Source organism: Frieseomelitta varia, unplaced genomic scaffold (genome assembly GCF_011392965.1).
Source record: "Frieseomelitta varia isolate USP_RPSP 00005682 unplaced genomic scaffold, Fvar_1.2 scaffold_418, whole genome shotgun sequence".
In the NCBI taxonomy this organism is placed as follows: domain Eukaryota; kingdom Metazoa; phylum Arthropoda; class Insecta; order Hymenoptera; family Apidae; genus Frieseomelitta; species Frieseomelitta varia.
Window position 1 is genome coordinate 712,424 of NW_025110166.1, and position 27,187 is coordinate 739,610.

At 29.5% G+C, this 27,187-nt stretch overlaps 1 protein-coding gene across 2 annotated transcripts in view; it reads right to left on the reverse strand.

Annotated features, from left to right (window-relative positions):
* LOC122531833 (homeobox protein dve-1) overlaps window positions 1-23,341 on the reverse strand; it is a 90,405-nt gene extending 67,064 nt beyond the window's left edge. For both annotated transcript variants that reach the window (XM_043660072.1, XM_043660071.1), the window contains exons 1-2: window positions 22,064-23,341; window positions 7,988-8,258 (exon numbers count right to left, since the gene is read on the reverse strand). In XM_043660072.1, the coding sequence (XP_043516007.1) occupies window positions 7,988-8,258; window positions 22,064-22,138 (346 nt within the window). In that variant the 5' untranslated portion in view covers window positions 22,139-23,341. The remainder of the gene's footprint in view (window positions 1-7,987; window positions 8,259-22,063) is intronic.
* Between the last annotated feature and the right edge of the window lie 3,846 nt (window positions 23,342-27,187).

Here is a 27,187-nt window from a genome sequence, read left to right on the forward strand (position 1 = left end):
GTGATTTTCAAAATTGTTCGAACTCTTTTCCATTCCCTAAACGTATCTTATTATAAGTTGTAAAATGTATTGTTTCGAACTGTCTCGTTCCTTTTGTTAATCAAATCAAGTCAGTCTTTAATCAAAGACAATTTTAATCAAGAACGAATATTCAATTTTACTCCTTGCCAAGTAAAATTATGGTGTTCATTTGTTTCTAATGAGACTAATATGACGCCATGAGTTGATAATAGATCTATAAATAAAGAAATTATTGCATTCAAAGAATTCGAATCCTAGAATCCGACTCATCCTTTCTGATTTATAGAATAATATCTAATTCTATTTAAAAATTATTCTTCACTTTCTCCAGAAAACACATTTGTTGTGTTGATTTCCTGAATCCTTTCTACAAATGTTGTATTATCAAAAAATATAAACTCGTTATTTTTGACAGACTGTGTTAAAAATCTTAAATAGGTACTTCGCATGCTGATTGACATGTATCAGATGGATTATTGTTTGTTCTTAATGAGACGGATGACATCACGATACGATTAAATGCGGATAGTGCATAATTAATTACGCATTATGTTCATAGTTAAATAATATTCGATATTGCGGCAATTTTCGGTGATGTTTTGCAATCGATGAATCAATTATTATGTTATTTGTTAATTGCACTTTTTCATTTTCATGTGTTGGTTTTACTAAATATTTTGCTCTCCAACATTAATTCATTAACTGTTGAGTGATAATTTATTGTTATAATATAGGTATTTAAATTTTTTAAAATTTGACTAGTTATAGAATCTAGATTGCGATATAATGACGAAAAAATATTAAGTAAACTGGAATTTCTTTTCATAAATTCAATAGATACTAAGAAATGAAATTTGATAATAAAATTGATTGAAGAAAATTGTAAAGAGAATGTTGGTCTACATGTGTAACTAAAAAAATGGATATAAAATCACGCAGAAATTAGTCATACATGTACTTAAATATAATGATGACAGTTATATAATATTATGTTTAATGTTTTGCATTATGACCATGATCATATAACGTCAAACATAGTTAACTCCCAATTAATATCGTTTACAGTGTTTAGTTAGAAGTTCGTATGGATTAGGTTACTGAATTTTCGAATATTTAATTTTTCTTCCTGTTTCATATTTTATACAGCAGAAACACCTTATCCCCTTTAACGACTAAAATGCAAAATATAAATTAAAATTATGTTCGCCTTTAATCAAAAGATAGCAATTGAGAGTTAAAATTATGATATCGATTTTTTTCTTAAATATGTATACAAATAGCATCAACTACTCACACACACGCGCGCGCGCGTGCGCGCGTATGTATATATATAAAAATAATAATTAAATTTTATACAACAAAGAAACTTTGTTAAATGTATTAATTTAATTATATTATATTATAAAATACACATGTATAAAAACTGTTGTGATTTACAATGATCACTGACAGTTTTATACATGTGTATTTTATAATATAATATAATTAAATTAATACACTTAACAAAGCTTCTTTGTTGTATAAAATTTAATTTTTCAAGTTTTAAAGCAAATAAATAGTAAATTTGTTCCGAGTCTTTTGAGCATTAATTTATTAATTATTGAATACCATTAGTTATTGTATTTCAAAAACGAGAAAATTTTAGTGAATTGCGTTTTGTCATTGAGAGAATCCTTGATCTGAATTGGAGCGAGGCTCTCTATATTTAGGTCAATTCAAAAGTATTTGAATGGTAATTTAACAATTACAAATGTCACGTATTACCGAATTGAATTTAGAGATTATAATTTAATTAAGTTCAATGTAACTACTTATTCCTAAGTATTTAATTTGATATTAAATCTATTTAATATTATTTATGATTTTCAGTCGAATTTTGTGATAAAGTTAGATACTGACTTTCTCTTTCTGTGTAACCAAATTGAAAGTCACACATAGCTGTGTGCATTACAGATTTTCCATCTTCCACAAACTATTTGATTATTTCAAATTTTGTATTCCAATTGCAAAATAATCATTTCTAATATTATTTCAAAAACAAAGTAATTATAAAATAAAATAATGTTATTTCAAATAGTGTCCAGATTTGCTCTAGTAATTTTAGTGTTAATATCACATAGCTGTTCAACGTTTTCATTGAAACTTATTAGGAAATAATAAATTTCCGTTGTAGACGGGCCAACAAACGAATTCGAAGCTTCTGAATGATACACAACAGGCGAGGGGAGTCAAAAGTTCGGCTTTCAGTCCCATAGCGATCTAAGTGGAGTTAGAGAAAGGGTTAAATGTCGTAACGAGTTCAATCGTATGCTGCAAGACGGTGTAGTACGTGTTCACAGATCGCCCAGCCACATAGCCAGAGATTCGAATTTAATCCGGATTAGTCTGTAAGGGTTACAATATCCTTCTCTCTCTCTCTCTCTCTCTCTCTCTCTCTCTTTCTCTCTCTCTCTCTCTCTCTCTCTCTCTCTCTGTGTGTCTCTGTCTCTTTCGATACTCAACCCTTATTCATACACGAGAAATCAGGCAAATCTTGCACAGGTAAAACCGAGACACATGGACATACACCCTATTATCCTAAGTCGCGATTGTCGTACTCTCCAGCCATTGAGCGAGGCGACGCAATTTCTATCAAACAAATATATGCATGTATATAATTTCCCACGAAAAGGCTTAAATGCTTATAGATATTTTTTATACGTGCACTATGTGTGTTTATATGAAACATTTTAAAATTTCGTTATTACTGTAGCGAGGCTCGACTATCATAATTACAGTGATCAAGTCTGAAACAAATTTCAAAATATACATTTTCTATGTAGAAGAAGTTGAGAGATTTAATACTTTTTTGTAACAATTATTCATTTAACTGATAATTTATAATAATTATCTAATAATTATATAATAATAATAATTTATATTTATTTGAATAAGTAAATATTTCACAGAGATGACAAGAATATTTAAACAACCATAATCGATAAACCTTAATATCCAGTAAAACCAATTTTAACAGATGTTTATTTTAAAATCGCTATTCATACTGTATATTAATTTTCTTCTACGTTCGCAACAATTATATTATAATTTTTATATTCATAGATTGATTTTTCGAAATTTTACTAATATAATAATTTCTTATTACAGTATTAATAAAGTTCCAAAATATTTTTTATAATACGCATAAAATACACATATATGTAGAAGGTCCGAATACTTTCGTAAACTACTGTATCTTTATTCAGTTATAGTCTAATTTCGTTCGTGCACTATAGTCAGAAGAATAATTTTGAAAAAATTCTAATAATAAGATATGTAAAATTCAGCTTCAAATTTTAATATAAAAACACTGTTACAAACGATAGTAAACACTATGTGATTTGAATGAAATAATAGAGAGATTTGTAATTACATTTTAAAAACGAAAACGGAGATAGTTACTTTTGATGAAAAACTTCACAATTACTTCTATTTAAGACAAAAATGCAAGAAAGTCTTTGAATTTTATTCTATAAATAATTCATACATACATTTGAAAATTAAAATTTGAAAAAAGTTGTTTCACGTACTATAAACATTATAGAAAACATTGTATTTTATATTATCTTTTTATATTATGTATTCATTCCTTGAAATTTTACACTTTAAAATTTCCATTTAAAAATCTATTCGTGAAATTTAAATAATTACAAAATTTTTATATTAAAATAACAATATTCTGTATATAAATCTATAATAATTAATAACGTCAATTACAATTTATTATAATTTAAATTACAAGTGTTAAAGTAAATAGATTTATACAATTATATTTTTGGTCCAAATCGAAATCATTATTAATCTTTACAAGAATCCCCGTGGCAATTTTAAGCAATCATAAAAAAGGAAATCTAAAATTCGTCATATTGGCGAGTTTGATTGCTAATGGTTGGTCTAATGCTAAACGAATATTCTTGTAACGTAACTAGTAATAATTCGTGTAGCGGCGATAAACATATTGAATAAACATAGAAAAGGAGTTGAGCTTCTTTATAGGATAGAATTAGTATAATATTATCAGCAAAATTTCACAAATTACTAGTCTTAAGCTATATATGGATACATATAAATCTTCTTGCATAACAAGCAATGAGCTTGATAATAAAATAAGAAAAACAAGTAAAGTAACATTCACAAATTACTGCTGACTCAGCTGATTGTTCCACACGGCGCAAAATTGTAAAGTTGGAAAAATTCGTACAACAAAAATTTACAGTCGACAATCTGTCACTTGTGAATTTGATGTAAATCGCTATGCAAAACAGTTTCAGTATTCATTTATGTTCTTCAGTTTATAACTTACCATATTGAAAGCTAAAATTATTTTTATATAATTCATGTTATAAGATTACGCATTCGAAAGGTGTGTACACTGTACATTCCCGCTCAGAAGTTTAAAGCATCAATCTCGTTTAAATATGATACTTTATTACTTTTTATTGTAACGCTTCTTTAAATACGATGCATTCGTAATTTTTTAGTAAAAAATAACGAGCAGTAATATAATATATGTACAATATATGTGTGTACATGACACAATTTATATAAATTTATTTATATGTATATATATTTATTTATAATTTATTTATACATACGTATATTTTTATAATGTTTTATGTAAATATGTAACATGAAGGCGACCGAATGTTATATACAAGCGGGAAAAAATGATTCCTCGTGAAAAAATAAGAAAAAAATAAAATTTTTCCGTATGGGGATTCTGGCAAAACTCGACTTTGAAAATTTGTCAAGTTTGACAAACTTTACTTAAATTTCGCTAATTTTAGATGTGACAAAAAAAAAAAATAATTAAGAAGAGGTTACAAGTGCAAAAATAAACAAGAAATATGTGGAATAAAATTTTTTCATTTTCAAAAAAATAGAATTCTCCTATGGATTTTTTTCATAAAAGCTCTTTAAGATATTAAGATGTTTCCATTTAAATGCTTTTATGTAATATAATATAATATGATATAATATAACATAATATAATATAATACAACATAATAATATTAAAATAGTAACAAGCAGTAAAATAATAAGCAATCACTTCATAACAGACAAAAATTTCTTCGGAGCTTCGATTTTCAATTTATCATTCACTGGAGAAATCACTACTAGTTATTCGACTGCACTAGTTGAAACAGGGGCAAACAGTTCCTTCCATCGATTTTAAAGTTTCGCGGAATTTTGTAGGATTTAAAAAACCGAAAACGACAGGAGAAGTCGAGATAGGAGTGACAGAGATGTGGAAAAAGGAGATATGGGCTGAAAACCCGAGGATTAGTTTTGACGCTGAAGATTTAAAGAGGATCCACGAAATCCGTAGATTTAAGAAGTGCGTGTTTCCACGTCTTCCCATCTCTCTTCTTTCCTCTTGCCTTTCGTCATTCGAAATTTGAAGAGCAAATATGTACTTTTCCGCTCCCTGTATTTCGACGATCACCGTTTCCTTACCCCAAGTCACGATCATGGGAATTCCACTGGGATATAACTTTCAAAATCGTTTGAAACACGTCCCCGTAAAATATTTCCATTCTAAATTTTCTAAAGAGCTGGCCATAATAATGTGCGTAAGTATTATAATTAGTAGACTGGTAGGTAATGTAATTATAAAAAACTTTATAAACAGAATTAAAGAAATGATCTCTAAATAAAAATTTATTTCGTGTGCTAAATATTATTTTATAATTTTATATAAAATATAATATAATATAATATAGTATAATTTATATAACATATAATACTATACATATATAGTACTATACTATAATATAATACCATATATCATATAAATTGCTACGTGAAATATATATTACATTATATTTATATTTATGCTATATAGATTATACTATATTATATATTATAGTATAGTACATATAGTACTATATAAAAAATATATAAAAGTCCACGATTATTTAGTATATGAAATAAAATAAAATTCATATAAATTGCTATGTGAAATATATATTACATTATATTTATATTTATGCTATATAGAGTATACTATATTATATATTATAGTATAGTACATATAGTACTATATAAAAAATATATAAAAGTCCACAATTATTTAGTATATGAAATAAAATAAAATTCATATAAATTGCTATGTGAAATATATATTACATTATATTTATATTTATGCTATATAGATTATACTATATTATATATTATAGTATAGTACATATAGTACTTTATATTTACAGCAAATTTTATGTTGTACATAATGCTCATGATATGAAAAAATATTTGAAAAGTGCAATGCTTTTTATAATATCTGGTTGCACATTCAAAAAAAAAATTCCCACAAAAGAAGTCCATAGGATTTAAATCAGTTATTTTAACCGAAACAAAACATTGTTCATTACTTTGAAAATATTAATTTTTCAATTCATGTTTAGTAGAATTTTTCTTTGCCATTTGGCAATTATTAACTATTCTTTCTATTACTCCGTATGAAATATCTAAAGTTGGGCATTTATTGTAATATTTACTATATAAATTTTTCAAGTAGCTATTTAGAACATATTCAGACATATTCAAGTAGCTATTTAAGAAATGCGTTGCAAACACTTATCGAAGTGTTAATGATCGATACATCTCAAAGTCACGCGCGTACTCTGGTTTTCGTTCGCTCCGACAAACGGACGCGTGCAAATTGTTTCCACTGCATTATCGAGGATCAAGGAAATTCCGCCGATAGTCTATCTCGTTTACGAGCTTTAACGACCCCTCCGCGCGACCTCCATCGTCTACGCACACGAGCACTTCGTCATTCTCGATGGAAACTTGCTCTACGAACATGGAATCCAAGTTCTTTAACTTCTAACGTTACGATCGTTAACGGTTTCGCTGTTCTTCGAACAGTATTGGCAGATTATTTTTATTGTTCTAAAAGACAGAGGATTAACCGGACAATTACGATAGCTATTATATGCTAAACAAATGATACAATCAATCAGAACAAATGTGTATGTGTAAGTTAAAATATATGTACATATGTAAAAAGTGTAGCCGAATGATATGTCAAGCGAGCAGATGATTCCTTATGGAAAAATAAAAAGAAATACAGAATAAAATTTTCTGATTTGAAGCTTCGTTTTGAGAAAATTTGTCGTACTTGAATTCAATTGATACATTGATTTTAAACGATTATCCTACAAAAGTGTAGAATACAATTTTCTTATTTAAACCATCATTTTCAAGAAAATTGACTTTGAATGAAATTGCCTCAATACATGTACGTACTTGATACATTTTCAAACTCAACTTTCTTGAAAACAAAGCCTCAAATCAAAAAATTTCTATATTTCTTTACAGTTATAGATTATATTATTCTTATATAGTTATAGACTATATTCTATTGTCTATACTATTCAATGTTAAATAAGTCATTTAAAAATATTATAAAACAAAAATAAAAAAATATCCAATTATTTCTGTTCAAAAATTTAGAGCATGTAAAGATTTCAAATAAAATACTCTCAAGTAAGTTTCTCAAGCAAATAAATATTTTGCTCATAATATTATTATTTATAATACTGAAATTGTTATTAATTACCTGTGTTTAAAAATATCTAAAATTGAATTACATGTATAATTAAAAAGTTATAATTATAACTTATTTCTTAGAATCAAACGAAAATTATTTTATTTTATTCAAAATGTAAATGATGAATAAAACTTTTGAACAAAAGTGTATACATTTCATTTCGTTATAATTATTTAATTTGACTAATTGTCAACCAGAGAAAAAGATTTATCAAAAATCATGACGACGTACATAATTTACTTAATTTGACTTACGTCAGTTATTGTACGATAATGAATAATGAAAATATTGATTATCAAAAGTCATTGCGAAGCAATTTACTTGATTTGACTTAATCATTGACAATGGAAAAGAAAAGTAAAGAAAACTCACCAGTGCTGGGAGTAGATTTGCTGAGATCGAATCCCTCCTGTTTGGGGCTTGTATTTGCTTCTTGCTTGGGGTGTTGATTGTGCGCAACAAACGGTGTCTGGGGCGTACTTAGGGGTGTCTGCGATTGATGAGGATGCACTGGCGGAAGCTGAGTAGTATTCTGTGGCTGAGACTGTTGGGACTGGTGAGACTGAGGACTCCTCGGTAACGAGGACACACTGCTTGGCCTCGAAGGTGGAGAGGCCTTGTGTGTCAATGCCAAAGCTTGGCTCTGCAAATGAAAATATTCAATTTTCTAATTAACTATTTATTTGTGTCCGACCGTTTTCAAGATTTCACGTACATATGTATATACGAATCGTATCCTTCCCCTCCATTTCTTCATTAACAGATAAAGTGACTTGGTTCTTTTATAATATGAAAATAACTAACGAAGTGGATATAAAAATGATATGTAAAATAATAAATAAAAGAAAAGGATAAATAAAATAAAGTAAATATATCAAAATAATAACTAACAATAAATTGAATGTCGTATAAGATATAACATTATGTAATATATTTAATTTTATATTAATGTATAACTTGATATAACTATATATATTAATGTGTAACTTGAATTTGCAAAGGTAGATGATTAAAATAAACAAAAATAAGCAAAAATCAGTGTTGCTCATATATGAATAGTATTACGAGTATGTGCTTTAAGGAAATATATAAATATATGATTATAATGCATTGTTATAAATATATTGTTAAAATATACACATTGTTCGTATAAAGTCATTAAGCTACAAATTTCTGATTAAGTATAATACAATAGAAAATCTTGTTAAAACTAAAATAAATTTTACAATTGAATACTCACAAATATGTATACTAATTGTTGCTAATATTACAATTGCAAATGGAGATAGCATAGCAATGTAGATAGTAAAGTGGCATATCAATATTTCAGAATAATCCAAGAATACAATCTAAATTTATGTGCTGCTAAATTATTATTAACGTGATTTTGGAAAAAATATTATCAAATTGAAAATACTTAAATTGGAAATGGTTCAGAAAGATGTTGTTTAATTATTATATGTATTTAAAAATCGTTAATTACTATCATTTACTGCTGTTCTGTCAAATAAAATCTTTTGTATCATTCATTTATTTTACAATTCTCAGATGCACGGTAAAACAAGATGCACGTATGATAATCATGCAAAATAATACAAATCCGGAATTACATATATGATATATTATATGCAGAATCTACTATGTACCTTACTTTTAAAAATAACGTGTGTAACTGGATTGCAATTATTACGAATTACGATCATTATGTTTGTACAAATTGTTTTTAAAAATGTTAAATTATCAATTTAAATTATCAGTCTATTCCTATACTTAAAAATATGCTAACAATTAGATGAAATAAAGTATGGGAATATTTTATTATTTTTTTTACTTTTACGTATATAAAAGTTCATACACAAGTTCAATAATGGGTCAATTTATTGTTCAAATATAATTTTTCTTAAAATATTTAATAGTTAATAGTGGGAGCAACACATTTTTCAAATGTGTAGAATTAGAAAATATCAATTAAAATCCAAGATGTGGTGTATATTGAAGAAAGTAAGTTTTTAACTGTCTCTACCAACTATATGTTATAATTATGTAAAATTACATGTAAACATAATCCCAACCCTGTTACGAATTTTATATTTTAACATTAATGAATTAATGAATAAAATCAATTCTTAATTTGGTAGAAATTTCACAAATTAAGAAAGATAATACGTATTTGGAGATTGGAACAATTTTTCGTAAAATATACGAATGAAAATTAATGTTTCTTATTGTATTATAAACTTTCTATTGCATTATTAATTTCTCTAAATACAAGTTTCATATTTTAGTCGTCGTTATTTTCAGTATTAATCTTGCTTTTAAAAATTATTTATCACATGTCAAATGACTATTATTTATTAATTAACTTTTTAAACTTAATATAAGACTTAAACAAGAAATCACATATTAATAAAGAATTTTCCATCAAATTTCGTCCAAACTTATAACTTCGATCGGTCCAAAAAAAAGAGTGGATTGAGATTATTGATAATTAGTAGTTTCCGTGCGAATGAAGCGATAAATGTAAACGACGGCGAAGAATGCTCAGCGTGCGCGTAAAAATGGCTAAAGCAAACGCAGGGAAAGCTGTGAATTAATCGTGCGGTTTAATAATAGACATAAGGAGAGCAACGTAATAATTTGATCATTAATTCTGATGAGACGACACTCCGTGACACAGTCGAATCCGCGACGATTCGGTCGTATCGAATGAGCCGGATGATCTAAGCATTGTCGTCGATGAAATCTGAACACGTGCTCAATTTCAACAACGTCCAGCTAAGGCATAAGCGCGGACTTAGATTTATGTATGAGTGAACTGAACTTAACACTAACGGCTAAGCCGTTCACGGTGTCAACGAGGGTCAAGTGGGCCCAGAATGCGACAATCCTACACTACGGCCGAAGTGCGAAATGCACCGCGTGGCAGTTTTCGTTGTCTGAAAACTGGATCGCCGATGACGCTTCCGAGGAACTGCATGATCGAATCGACCAAGAAATTTAACCCCTTCGTACTCAATCCTCATTATCTTTATCCATGTAACCATGCTGCTTCTTCTCAATTTTTTTATTTACCACTATCCTACGTGCTATTTGAAATTGTCGGAGAATTGCTACGAGAATTACTGAATTCACAAATAAACACATGTGTTTCATTTCTCTTAATTTTTACAAATTGATACAATTCTATACGAACAAGTTTAACATATGTAACTTCGAATTCGAATTAATTTTAGTTACTTGTTAATTTTAACATCTTATCTGAAAACAGTAGAAGTATGTTAAACAGATTGATTGCATCAAGATGATAGATTAAAGATAAGATACACAGGGCTCGCAATTTGTAAAAAAATATATAAATGTAATAAATATATCTAAGTTTTATAATTTGCAAACATGATCAGTCAATAATATTTTTCGGAAAATAAGAAATAAATGATTTTGACAATCATCCTGAAAAAAAGCTTCCTAAAAAATTTACTAATTGGCAAACTTATTTTCTATTTGTAAAAATGTCAATAATCTTCCTTTTTATAACAAACTTTTACACAAACTTCTTCTTGCTCTCTAAAATTCGTAATGAATAAATAAATCTAAACTTCATGCATATGAATGAATTTGATATTCATATCGATGTTATAAATAAAGTTAATTCACTGAAAAACATTGATTTGCATCATATATTTAGTATAAGTTATAGTATATTTAATGTTATTTATATAGCGTAAATTAGTATTAATTTGTTCTTTTATGCAACCTTTATGACGCAGAATTATTATTTCAATAATTTTGTATGTAATAAGAATATAAATATAAAAATTTGTTAGGTTTTGAATTATCATAAATATTGATTCAATTGTTTTTATTAATTTTTTTATTTTTAATATAAAATATAAATTTTCTTCTTATTTACAAAAAATATTAATTTTATTCTAATTTACAAAAAATAATTATTCACTAAACTTCGTTAATTTCATGTTGTTTTCAACTACCTATTAAACTAAAAAAATAGAAAACAGAGAATAAATGAATAAAGAAATAAAACTGAAGTACCTATCAAAAATAAAGTGCTATTAAATAAAATCTAAATTGTAGAATACTATATCAAATAAGATTTAAACAGGTAATAAGCGAATAAAGAGATATCCATTAACATAAGTACCTATTAAAAATAAAAAAAGACTCATATTATTTTACGACTAAGTAATTAAACAGTTTTAAAAGTTAATAAATACGTGTTAATATATTTTTTGAATAATTTGAATACATATTTTATATGAAACATCTTTTTAATAAGCCTATAACGATAACCTATTCCGATATAACCGTTACTGCTATTAGCAAATTAATAGATTCAATATTAGATTAGATTGGATTGTCGAAACTTTACGAAAATCTAAGATAAATGATATTGACTCAGTAAGTTTTAATCGTGTCACTTCTGGCATAATCTTATTTTCTTTCGCGCAATTCCATTTAGTTAAATTCTACATGTACTTGAAAATGATAAATCATAATGTATACTCTATAGACTGGAATTTCCCTCAACTTTCAAGAATAAGCAAATTACAAATTTCCTCTCTTACTTTTTTTGTATATATATATATATATATATTTTTTAATTTATATTTATATACATATATAAATATGTATATATTTTTATATATATATATTATTTATCACGAAGATGATAGAAAAGATAAAGTAGGTTCTTTTTGTCACAGAATTGTCCTATTATGTGTAAAGTATAGAACCTATTATAATATATTTTCATACACGATGATTGCATGAACGTAATATATTTTTATACACGATGATTGCATGAACTGATTATAAATAATAAGGGAAAAAAGACCGATATCAACTATTTAATTTTTCGAAAATAATTATTCACGAAAATTAATTATTGTATATTTTAGTAAATATTATTTTATTATAAGAAAAAGCAACTAAAGAGCATTTTTTATTAGTTATTTATGTTATTTAAAATCTTTTTAATAATGATATCCATTAAGCAGTAGTTTATTAAAATTTCATAAATACTTCAATATATGTAGAAAATATATGATGGAAAAATATTAAGTGAAACGTTGAAATTTCTTAACTAGTTTAGTTACCTTAGTTTAGTTTTTTTTTTTTTTTTTGTATATTTAAAACTATGATAAATGACACAAATATATCTTTTGCGAGCGAACGAAAAGTATAAATTAAATTTTTGTCAAAATAATATTACACGAAACATTTTCAAAATAATAATGCATATTCTAAAATATGCAACGAAACATATTTCTTAATTTTTATGTCTAAAATTGAACATCCAATTTTACGTTACACCATAAAATTAAGTATAAATGCCCGCTCGGGGAATAAAAACTATAAAACTATCTTAATATTTGTTTATAATAACTTTTATTGTTGTAACAATATTAATTTTGTTTGTACTTTTACTATGTCTTTATTGTTCTTAATCTATTCTTTCTTTTCTTTGTCTTATTTATTTTATCTAGCTATCTACCTATCTAAATTTATATTTTCCGCAATTTTTCTTTCTTCGTACCATAACATCAGATTTAATACTGAGCAAACAATAACCAAGTAATTAACCGAGGGACACAGCATTCGGGAACACTTTAAACATTCGTATTAAACGTATTAAAACGACGTCGCCGTTGTAAAATATCTTTGATAGTTTTATCATTCACGTAGATTCATAAAATAAATCCCTCGATGCAATAATCGATCGCAAGAAAACGATCGAAGAAATATTCGACGGTACCGGTGTTGATCGGCCGATATAGGCACTTGAGAGAGGAGCAAGTTCGGGTCGCTGATTTTTTCACTGGTCCGGACTGTACCGGGGTACCAGCTACTGTTTCGGGAGCTGCTCCGAGGTATGCACTCGCAAAAAACACGTCAGACCGCTGAAGACCCGGGCTTGGCTGCAAGAGTGAGACACTCTACAATCTGACCAAAGAGACAAAGAGAGAGAGAGAGAGAGAGAGAGATACACAGCTGAAGCTAAGTGAACGAACGAACGAAAGAAAGAAAGAGACGAAGGAGCAAAAGAATCGAACGACGATGGCGGAGGTGGCGAAGAAGGAAAACGTGGAAGAGGAAAGGCCGACGAGGACAACACCGTAGAAGCGTCGCGGAGAGGAAAGGAAAGGAGCAGAGGCCTGACACCGGTGTATATAAAACGGTTGGACGAGGGAGGAAGTAGGACTCTGGAAGGTAAGCGTGGATTGGAAAAGGATGAGCGCTCCTTGGCTCGTTTCCACGCGAGGAATGAGGATGAAACGCGGGCCTGTAAGCGGGAACGCATAAGAAAAGGCAACAGGTGGATGGGGTTAGCGGCTTATCCGGCTAACGCCCCAAGTGATATCGCGGTAACTTCGACGTGACGCGAAAGGGGATGCACCATTCGCTCTGCCAAACGTGCGTTCACGTTCCTTCGTTATGCCCTAACAACTTTCAACGTAATTCGTTTATCAATTGCACGATTTTTTAATGTTCTTGATACTTGGGTCTTGTACTTCGTCATCCTGATTTTTGAAAAATTCGAGAAATTTTAAAGATTCGTACGATCTTTTTGATCACTCAATTTGTACTTCATTTTTTTGATTTTTGAAAATTGTTTTTTCAGAAATTTGATAGGAGATTTATGTTTGAAAGGAAACTTATATTTAAAGAAGGAATGAGGAGACGAAAGATTTATATTTGATATATTTAAACGTGAATGTTTTGTTTTATGTACAGGTGTAAAAATTAATTTGATAGAATTAATTAGTTGTCCTTAAGTTTTATATAGTTTAATTATTGAAAGTCAATTTTAAATCTCTACAGAAGGAAATTTTGATTTGAATTGATTGTTCTTAGAAAGAATTAAAGATTTATATTACAGATGTTGTATTAATCGATAGAATATAACTAATAGTTTAAATATAAAAATTCAATTTTATATTTTACGAAAGAAACTCTGATTTTGTTGTTTTTAAAAACTCAATAAAAAATCAGAGATTTATATTTAAAATAGAATTAATTAGTTGTCCTTAAATTTTGTAGACATAATTTAAGTATAGGAATTCAGTTTTAAATTTCTATAAAGGATAACTTTTATTTCATTGATTTGAATATATTTAAAAAAAAAAACAGAAATTTATATTTAAAATATAAAATATAAGTATTATTGCACTAGCAACAAATTTGACAGAATTAGTTACGTATAAACTTTGCAGATATAGTTTAAATATAAAAATTCAATTTGAAATCTTTGCGAAAGGAAATTCTAATTTGGTTAATTTCAATATTGTTCATGAAAACAATTTATTTGAAATTTGAGATTTATGCTTGAAATACAAAATAAATTTGAATATTGCTGTAGATATTAATCGACGACAAATTTAGATAGAATTAATTAATTTCACCTAAGTTTTGCAACTATAATTTAGGTACAAAAAAACTCATTTTTAAATCTTTACAAATTTCATTAATCTAAATAATTAATTAAACTTATCCTCTTTGTCTTTCTATGTATATATAACACAATTATACATATATATTTTTCATATTGATGATGTCGTTCTTCATAAACTTCGAGTTTCGTAAATTGTACCAAGCAAATTGGAAGTTAATAATCTCTTGTTAATAAAAAAAGGAAGTAACTATTAACTCGAGAAATTAACGAACAATAAAAATTCGCATTAAATTGCATTGTATGCAAAATACAACAAATTAATACCAGCATCGCAAACAACGGTTCGACATCGTTTATCGATGGATCAACTTATCTACCGGGTGTAACAGAGATACGCGTCGACGACGTTTCCTGTTAGAGTGTTTCCCGTTAAGACGATAACCTTAATCGCCGACCAATCTGAAATTCTGCCTGATCCTCTGACGACCAAAGGTCCCACAAATTCCGTGAATTTATTTGCGGCTAGATTTCTGTCGCGTCTTTCTAACAAGCTTACGTAAGTTCGAATTAGAAATGGTCGGCCTATAATGTTTGGCAATTGAACATGGTAGATCCCATTTAGAGTATTCTCCGTCAATTTCAATAATCCTCTAAATTGATACGTCTTCCTATCATCTTTAAGGAACTTTTAAGAATTTTGCGACATCTTATTGCGTTAAATCTTCCAAAGTATCAAAAAAGTGTAAATTATACACATGGTGTTTTGTCAAGTTATTTTCTTGAATTTTATTTTTTGGTACTCATCGACAATTGTACTAGTTTAAAATTTTCTAAGTACTTTGAGTAAGCACTTTGTAAAAATCCTTTTTCCAACTCTGATATCTATATATCCCAAATTTCATATTATTTCCCTGAATTTTATCTTTTATTTTTATTTTCTGGATTCGATAATATTAATATATTTTAGCATTCTTTACTTTATTTTATTACTTTTACTTCTAGTATTTTTATTATCAAATAACATTTTCAGTACTTTTAACAATTTTAGTGCCTTTTTAATTTATTTCTTAAAATTCTTTTTCCATTTTTCGGTATTCCATTCAAGTTTCATATTATTTTCTTAATTTTACCATTTAGTTTTATTTTTTGAATTTGATAATTTTGATGCTTTAGTTTTTTCTACCTTAGTATATTTTAGTATTTCTTTTACTTTTAATTTTAATGCGTTTTAAAGTTCATTCTTCATTATTCAGTATTCCAAATTTCGTATTATTTCTTTAATTTTACCTGTTATTTAGTAAATTAAGTCTGCAAGTAGGTCTGTATTTAGATATCAATATTTTCTGTTATTTATAATACGTTTTAGTAATAATCTAAATACAAAATACGAAACATTGATCACAATTTATATGTTATATATTTGCTTGCCATCTGTTATTTAAATTTGAAATATGATTTATGTTTTCGTTATTATTTTCACACTGCTTCATGCAAACAAGTTATTTAATAAGAAGGTACGAGATATAATTTATTTATTACTATATTATATTAATCATCATGGAAATTTTCTAAGTTGGGAAGCAACACGTCACATGTATAAAATTGAAAATAGAAAAAAATCTTTTCGATCATTAATTAATTAATCGGAACGAGCCGATTCCTTTCATTTCATGCATTTAGAACACTCTATCGATGAAACATTTAATTTAATTCCCGAATATTACGTCCCGACTACCTTTATCAATATAATGTTCCAATATTTATTAACCGGAAGACCAGTTTACGAGTCGGCGACACTCTATAAACTGGTTTTCTACGTTTTATATCTCTTCTATATCTGCGTATACAAGCCCTAAATCAATGATTAAATGTCATCTTTTAATTTGAATTTAAAGAAATCGCTTTCAACGAAAGCTATTTCGTAAAAGCAAAGTACTTTGAAACTTTTTTCTTTTTTTTTTTTCTCCCTCTCCTCGGACAAAAGATTAGCGATTGAATAACACCGATCGACGTAATATCTGTTTTTATCCAATATCGATAGGATGGAATTAAATGTCTCCGTGGTTTACATTAATCGTGCAACATTCTAATCAGGCTTATCGAAATATCAGATGGCCGATATCCACGTACAATAATTGGCCCTCTTCCCGCGGTACATAATCCACGGATTGATGCGTCCACGACTACGTTACGTAAATTGCTCATTCTATTACCAGATGTACACTGTCTTCTAGTCATTTCTAAGGAAAAAAAAAAAAAAAAACAAAATACGTGAAACAAGAGAAATATTGTTTAAATCGTGCACTAAACGAAACTGATGTAATCGCCACACATTGCGAATGTTTCAAAATTGTACATATGTATCCGTGTGTTCAAACTTTTTGTTCAAATATTTATCCATTACAATTTCGATATTTTCCGTGATTAATTATTATTTTCCGCTGTTGATTATTATTAAAGTAAAGATATAATTCAATGTTTAAAACATTATTATTATATATTTATATTATACTTATTTAATTAATTTTACTTATTTACGTTTCATGAAAATATCATTTTCGTGAAAAAACCTTATCCAACGAAAGAAGATAATAAACGATACTTGTTGCTATATATTATTGCAGATTGTTATGTATTTTAGTAATGTCAATGTGTAAAATTCCACAGAATGAATATAATATACAATATAATATAATTTTATGTAATATATATATGAAAAATATGATAACATGATAAAATATCCAAAGTACAACATTTTTCATTCACACATACCTATTTCGTGCGTAAAAGTTCTGCTTCTTTTAGAATTACATTTTAGACAATACGAATTCATACAAAAACTTCAAAGCAGTTCACTTGTAGCAGAGATTGACGAAATTTGATCACCTTCAGATCATTATCAATCGATGACGCGTATTCAGCCGATCGTCAGCTTAACCAAGGAGAGGCGATAAAATGTTTCTTTTCTTTCCACAGAAATAAATTATCAACAGTTACAGTTTTTAGACAAACGACGTACGATGTAAAATTAAATATCAACACCGTCATAAATATTAACAAGATAGTCACGGTGTGTTCGATGCGAGAGATAACCGAACAGAAAACTTACTTAGGTGAAGCGACTGGCAGGAAAAAGTACGAGAAAAGTTCTATGTGCATTTGATGTATCGGCTTCGGCGGCCGGATAGATGGATTACAATCATTCCGGTAGCAGGGGTGGTCAAATACCGTGACCATGCGTGCCTCAAACCTATCCTCGGACGTTACATGTACGCACTTTCGAGTGCACACGTGGCCTCGGTGAACGTGCATGGTACACTTCTGTCGTGCAATACCGGCAAGGACGCGTCTTCCGCTACCGGAATCTGTTTTCCGTCGTTGGAATTTTGGAACGTCGAATATATATATAATTTCTGTTATCTCCGAAAGCTACTAGACTCGCTTTAACGCTTTAGTTCTGTCGAGTACATACAATACACCTTCACGAGAAATGGACGTTTATATGTATACAGAGAGCGTAAATTAAGTTTCGGAATAAGTAGCTAAGCTACATTTGTTTCAAAGTTGGAAAAATTAAACAGCACGAGGAGTATATAAGTACTGTGATAAATAATAAATATTAGAAATAGAAAATACTCTCAAAACTTCTGAGTGAGAATAATGTTTTCAAGAAATGGACGCTCATGTTCACAGAGTATACATATTATAGATATTTTCATTCCTCATTTTATACGTGAAACATTGACGTTCGAATTGGAATTATACTGTAATAAAAATCATTGTTAAATTCAGGAAACAGAAAACGTAATTATAAGCATTTCAACCATAGTAATCACAAGTGTGCCGAAGCGGTTAATAAGAAAAAAAAACTGGATTAATAAAAAAAAAGGAAACGTATGAAAATCGATGTTTTTTATATTAAACGTCATATTACCTAAACAGGAAATTTATAATTTAGATATATAGAACATTTATTTCATACAACAATATTCTTGTACGAATGAATGAATGGCGTTATAATTCTATTTACTTTATTATACTTTTTGTTCTGATTATTTTTTAATGTAACATTAAAAAAAAATTATTCTTTAATGTAAAATTAAAAATATTATTTAGTAGCAATTTATGCGCATAAAGTCTCATTGCTTAACTAATTAAGCAACAAGTGGATAACTAATTTATGTTTTAGATTCATTGGCGTCTACTTAAGTAAATATGTGATATATATAACGTTTTAAAACTTGGCTAACACTCGTGATTACATTGATAAAATTTAAAATCATGTACGTACATATAAAAATTGCAAAACAATTATCGCAAACGTAATGAAAAATTAGTACTACGCAGCAGAAATAGCAAATACTTAAAATAAGTATTAAAGATGATTGCACTGGATATTGAAGGTCATATAATTTAAATATTTTCGCAATTTGTGCGAAATGTATACTTACATTAAATATCTTGTAATTTATACATGTATATATATTTAGATTTATTTCAAATTTACCAATATAATCATGTGTCTCAAAATATAGTATTAATAAAACTTCAAACTATTTTATGTAACATACATAGATATATCTATTCTTATAAACGTTCTAATTTTATGAGCAACTTGTGTATATATATATATATATATATATATATATATATATATATATATATATGAGTGTGTGTGTGTAGATATGTACCTACGTAACTTGTTAATATTTCTATTGTTAAGGAAAACTCGCGATTTATTTGCCTGTTTATAATACTAACCTGTCGTTAGTATTACGTGCAGAGTTGCTTCCCCCTACATTTTCCTCTCAATTTTTAAAAGCGGAAGCCAAATGCTTGTTACACCGTCGTAGGAAGGGAGGGGCCGATTTGGATGTTCAACAAACCCCATGTAATACTACTGAATCCTCGTCGGAATATTGTTCTTGCGTTTATTGAGGAAAAATACAGATTCGTAATCCTGCGAGAGTGAACGATTCTAAAATAGGAAATCTTACGATTTCCTAACAAATTGAAGTAATGTATTATGAGATAATCTCGAATTCTATCTCTTCTCTTACACTTTAAAAGATTTTAATAAACGTATGAGTGTGACTGAAAGAAGATTAAAATTTTTTTTCAAACTACCTTGAATATTTCATCATCTTGAAAACACGCCTATTTTTGTACATTTTTATATTCTTATGAACATAATAGAACTAGGACGTAAATAGGAACTTGTCTCATACTCTGAGTATAATTGTACTTTGAATATTTCATTAGTTTATAAACTGTAATTAAATTATGAGTATTACAAGTAGATCGCAGGTTTTCGTGCATTTTTATATTTTCATGAATATAACTAAAGATATTGGGACGTAAATAATTTATTTCGTTTGATAAATATTATAACTCAACTTCAAATTTCTCATAAATACACAAGTCTTATAAATAGTAACTAAATTGCAGACTGTAAAATAATAAATAAAGAACACTACATAAAATATCCAAAAAAAGAAATTTATCAGAACATTTAATTGACGAGACAAGTTTCTATTCAAGTTCGTAGAAATATAAAAAATACGATAAAACTAGTGATAACTGGAAAAGCATATAACGAGTGTGAGTGTATGTGTGTGTGTGTGTGTGTGTGTATGTGACGAATACACTGATATTTATGTACCAGAAATTTTTGGTATAAAATGAATTATCTACGTTGCCAAATTAAATATTATTTTACCATTTGTTTCGTTTGCGAACAGAGTAAAATTTTTGAAAGGGAATGATATGACTTTTTGAGATGGTAGAGTCTGTATCTACTCCAAGGTCGGAAAAGCGCAGAAATATCTAGGTCAGAAATGAAAATCAGAAGTTTCTGACGATCGAGAGATCGACTGGTCAATGGAGATGCGGTCTTATTGCACTGAATGCCAGAACGTGAATGTGGTCGTAGCACAGGAAGAAGGCAGGGGCACATCCGTATCGTGGTCAGAACCCGTGACCCCCCGTACGTACACGTGTAAACGTGCATATGCCCGTCCACGCAACACATACGATCCGCGGTTTTACCAAGGATTATCTCCCAACCCTTTCTACCACCTTCAACACCGCTCCGGTTGCCGTTCTGAAATATTAGAGCACCGAATCTATATACCTGGTACTTTTGACAACCTACTTCTGACTTTGTCTGATTAAGTGAGCTTCGTGCTGCGGAATGTGACAAATTGGTCAACAAATCTTCTCGAAGTGCTGTGAAAAGTCTGTATATGAGTAAAAATTTTAAAACAATCACCAAGTTATAGCAAGCAAGATAATATTTGAAATCGTATTTAAAAATTTTCTTAAATTAATCACAGCGATTATATAAACGCGTTTAAATAATTTCTATGTCTGAATGTGAAAATTTAAATTCAAAGTATTTATTTATCATAATTATTTAATAATTATTATCTCCTGTGTAACACTTCTATTTTAAACTAATGGGCCATTAATATTATTATATCCGACAATTGAACTACAATTTCCTTAGAATATTAGAATAAGAAATAATTAGAATTAAAATATCAAATAATAAATAATATTTATATAAAGGTAAAGTATTTCCTTTCAATCATCGTAATTATACTAACTTATGATTAACATGTGTATACAATTCTTATTTCCTATTTTCCATTTTACATATAAAGTAAAATAAATTTCATGCAAGTTTCCCTTTTACTATTATATTATAGTATAAAAATTGGCGTTAATTGCCTTGAAATTTTAATTTTAACAACAGTTTCTTGCAATGTAAGTAAATTCGCCAAGGTATAATGGAAAGTGGCAAATTGATATCGGGGAATTAGCTTAGTGGCAAGTTGAAGTGCTCAAGAGGGGAGAAATTGGTAGGGTGGCCAATTGGCTGTGTAATGTTAGAAGGGGTTACTTTTCAACGATGTTATATTCGCAGATGCCAACGTCAAGACGGTGTTACGTTTCTTCCGTATGAATATCATAAATGAAATACATTAATGGTCATTCGGTTGAAATTATCATCGATAGACAATTGTACGGTTTACCTGTACTTGATCTGGTTTCGTATTTGCAGCCATCCATGCCTCTACAAACGTGTCCATAGCGCTCTGAAAATCCATTCCCTTGTAAAGAGTTCCTCAATAATTATCCTGGGACTCGGAAGTCGCCGCCATTTTCAATTTTTCACTGACATTTATCGCTTCGATTATTTTCACTGATCGATGCCCGTTCTCAGGTTTAATTACAATTTGAATTACGATTTCTATTACACCTTCTATTACACCGCTATGTGCCTTGTAAATATGAATAATACTTCGTAATGATCGAATCACAATATCGATTCATGTTCTAAATGTAATGTTTAAATCTATCCGATAATTTTTAATGTCAACAATGTCAATGCCGTAGATGCACATTCTAATAAAGGGTATACACTTTGGTTTCAGATTTTCTTTGAATTGAATTACATTCGATTATAGTCTTACAACGGAAGATTTCTGTTTCTATCGCGTCGTCGTTAGAAATATATTTTAATATTCGAATGACAAAACCGATTGGATCAGTAAACTAGTCGGGCAATTCGACTGCGTGCACTTACGACTAGATTGCAAAGAACGCTTCTGGACGCACGTGTTTGCAACAGTATGTATGGAAATTCAGTGAAAACAGACCGTGTATGCGGGACTTACGTTGCAATAGTACAAAATTTCAGTTTCTATCTATTATATATTACGATTACTTTCTTTTCTTTTCGCAGCAAAAGTTCACCATACAGTTTATATAGAAACACTATATTAGCATCCGCACTGGTAAAAATCGTTTCCAAAACACTGCAGTAATTTTCGTCAACCTTCGTGAAAGAGTTTAACAGTACGTGTTCTCGATTAAGCGAAAATTGTCACTAAATCAGAATCAATCGTCGATCCTTCGGTTCTTAATCGGCTTGATCGATCAAGCTCTCGTCGAGCTCGGAAAGTTTCAATGTCATCGTTAAAAAAATCACTCCGAACGATCGATAACGGATCTTAATCTTAAAAAACGATCTCACGGTTGTTAAACGTACATCGTTCAATGAACACTACTTCTCAGTCATGTTTCTTTCGAAAACTTAACCTCAATTGCCGCCGATTGCGAAAGAAAGTCCAGTTTCCCCGTGGCGGAACGCAATGTCTCTTGATCATGTCTCTCCGAAATCCCGATCAGAATGCGAACTGGTCGTGGACATTATGCACGACGCTAGAAAAAAAAAAAAAAAAGGAATACACGAACCGTCGAGAATAACACGTTCGCATGGGACGGCGTTCGAGCCGCAACTGTGCGTATCGAAGCGTCGCGGCGCTGGTTCTGCCCCTACGACGCCCTACCCGCCGTCGCTGTCACCCCACCACCGCGCCAGCTACCATCGCCCACCGTCGAGGACTATCCTGGTCCTCACTCGGATGGTTCACCCTCAAACCCTCCGGAACTACCTTCCTCATCCGTGCAGTTTCCCACTTCTCTCTTTCCTCTTTCCGTCTCTTCTCCCCCCCCCCCCGCGCTCTCTTTTTTTCACTCTATCCTATCTTCATTTTTTTTCCTCTTCTCTCGTACGATCGACTATAATACAATTACCTCTATCTCGCTCCCTTGCTCATTCGACACGATCTTTCTCTTTCTTATCCACCTCTGTCGTTTTTTTTTTTTTTTTTTCATCTATTTCCCTTCTTTCTCCGTTACATTTTCTTTGAAAGTTACCCCGGTCCTTCGATCCCCCGTTGTCTTCCCTTCTATTTTCTCTTACTTCGTCTTATTCACCCCTTTCGCCTTACGTCTGCTTGTATCAGCTCTTCTCTTTCTCTCTTCGAGTATAGTTGCTGTTTGTCCCTTCTCTCTCTCTCTCTCTCTCTCTCCTTCTTTGTAATTCGACTCCCACCTCTCCAGTCCGGGAGCTAGCTTTCCCATATACCCCGCTCTTCTTAGCTGTACCACTTTCAGCCCGGGGGTGTGTCTAGAGATAAGATGCACGTACACAGTTGCACCTGTGTACCTGCAACACGCTACGCGGAACGCCTGGTCGCGGGCGTCGCGGACCAGGGGCCGAAAGAAGGAGAATTAAGATCCCTCGCAGAGATTTCGATTGTCCTTTCTTCGGCCATGGCTTCGTCCTTCTGCATCACCCTTCTGCGTCACTCCCGTTTATTTGCGATCTGCCTCTGCAAAAACTATTCCGCGGAAACGGTTTAAGTTTGACATACTTCTTGATATTGGCTGTGAATTTCCTTAATTCCCAGGAAAATTTATACACGCACACGGAACAGAGATGAAGAATAGAAAACAAACAACTAAATATCACACGTGACAATAGAATGTTTATTCGTATTTACTTTTTTATTTTATATTTCACGGTAAACGATATTCCTGTGGAAATAAATTTCTTGTCCGATCTTTCTTTGAAATAGCTTTTGTTGTTGGCTAATAAAAATATAGAGATATTTATAAAGAAAGTAAAATGGTTTTTTTTATAGCAGGAAAAAAGATATTTATTATAATTTAAATATCGATACTCGTTATAACACAAATGTCCTCCTCGCATACTGTAATACTTAGATGCTTTCAAATCGTAAGAGGATGAACGCACCAAATTTGCATTTATTCGATCATTTTCGATCTCATTAATGCAGTACATAGATATAAATTTACATAGTGTACATTTTTTTATTATAGATTACTGTTAAATGTGTAAAAGTTGTAGAAAATACAACTGTTTATAATTAAGTATAGGTCATTTTTTTTTTTAACTTAATTATAATTATGTATATAAATCTATATTATATAATTTATACTTGTATAAGTTAATTCATATTAATTATAGACAAACTATAGAATACCTTATAATATTTTCATCGTAGTAAATCATAAATACTTACAATAATTAATATTATTTACAATTTAACGAAGAAGAAACATTTATGTACAAAATTAGATTATTTATAAAATTTCCAAATCTAAATGGTCTATAAATGATCTACATAGATTACGATAAACATTGCTTCTTGGTAAAATATATTAAGTATGAAATAAACTATTAATGAAATTTTTTTATTCGTGAATTAATCGTTTTTTTTTTAACATCATTACAGATGGAAATAGTTCGAAATTAAAATTAATTAAATTTAATACAGATAAATACATATTTATTAAAACTTATCTGCATACACAAAGCAACATCTTCTAATTAATAAATAAAAAAATAATAAGTTAGATTATACCTAATAAAAAATACCTTGTCGCTAATTACAATTTAGTTGTAAAATTTTGATATTTATCCAGTGGCTCCAAAAATTATTGATATATTTTCGTTCATTTCAAAGAACACAAATATAGATATCGAAATATATCACCAGAAATTATTAAAACAATTCGTTCGATTCGAATCCTCTCACAAGGTTTACAGTGATACACGATTATTTCTACCGTCAAAATGTCACAATATTAAATCGTTCGATAATTTTGATATTATCACATTTCATAAACTCGACATTTTTATACAAAATAATCGCCGACTTCGTCGATTTAATTTTGAAATAATAAATAACGTTGGTCTTCTACCCCATTCGGATGTCTTCGTATTAATCCGTATTAACAAAATCTTTCATTCTGATAAAATTTTGTAGTTTGTCAAATCGTGTTTAAGTGTAAGAACAAAGATAATGTCAGATCAAAGGGATCAACATTCGAGGGACGCTAGTTCCGTTAATTTTGGCTTCAGATTACACGATCCGAAGGAATTAATTTCTAGCTAGCATAAGCGATGACGAATAAGTAATAACGTCATTCATGGCTAACATATCTGTGAAATTTCGGTGCTTCTCACTTGTTCTCAACTGTTCTTACTTGTTCTCCTGTACACGAACATAAATTGTGACATTCGGTATTCTATCTTTTCTATGTATACGTGGGTCTCATACATGACTCATGTATGGTTTCACCTACATACAGACAGTTCAAGTAGAAATGTTCGTTAGGTATTAGATACGGAAACATCGCAAATAATATAATGAAATAAGATAACAAGCGGACTTGTTTGGCAAACACTAGAAATTGAGAAAGATTTGAAAAATAAAAATGAACGGAACACTTCAAGGTAATATCAGTTTAATCGATAATATAATACATAGTATCAATTCAATATCAGTTCAGGATAATATTTATCTGAAGAAATAATCTTATTCTAATATAATATAATATCTTATTCTATGTGATATGTAAATATCTTTCTCAACTAATTTTATATATTTGATTACGATTATTAACTCTCTAAATACATCATGAAACTTACGTAGCCACATATCCGTATTTTAAAAATTTTACTTTGCACATTTGCAAAAATGTCAAATAAACTTATTGTTAGTTTGAAATTGGAGTGAACAGCTGCAATTAACTACAACTTTTTTCTCTTAGTGAGTAAACGAAATTCTATAGAGGATTAAACTGGCAACTATAATTGAAAACCTATTTAACAGAAATCTCGAGACAACTGTCGTTACGATTGTTCAACATTCGTAACAGATTACACGGAGTAATAGATTGCTTGTATCTACCATGACGTTCCGTATCAATTCCGGTTTCCGGTGCATCAGCTATAATAATGATTACCGTTTTTAAAGTATTTCAAGAACACCGTTTCTTTTTCTATTATTTAAATTCGTTGTTATTTCTGCTTTCATTTACGAAGTTGTTCCATTTATCAAATGACGCGTTGAATGCGCACATTCGGACGTACATAACTTCACATTTAGCTAAATGAAACAGCAAAAGTCGTTTAACCTAGATTGTGAGAAAAGTTATTGATACCCATGTACGACGTTTGATTTATGTAAACGAACGGAGAGAAAAAAAAAAGTTCATCAGTCAAGATCGGCCGGCTTAATCTCGTCCAGGCTCCGATCGCGCCGCGGTATTTAACTAGATAATCTGAGGATTAAAGGGAGTGCTCGGCTGTTAATCCATTATTCACGTGACATCTGCCATTCAATGTTCTATACTGCTCCAACGGTGTTTTCACTATATCTCTTTCCCTTGATGTTACTCCAATTTACAGTCAACTTAATGAGGCTTCCTATTAAAACTTTATAGGAATATAGCATCGATTGAGTTATACGATATTCATACGAGATACAGAGTAGTAG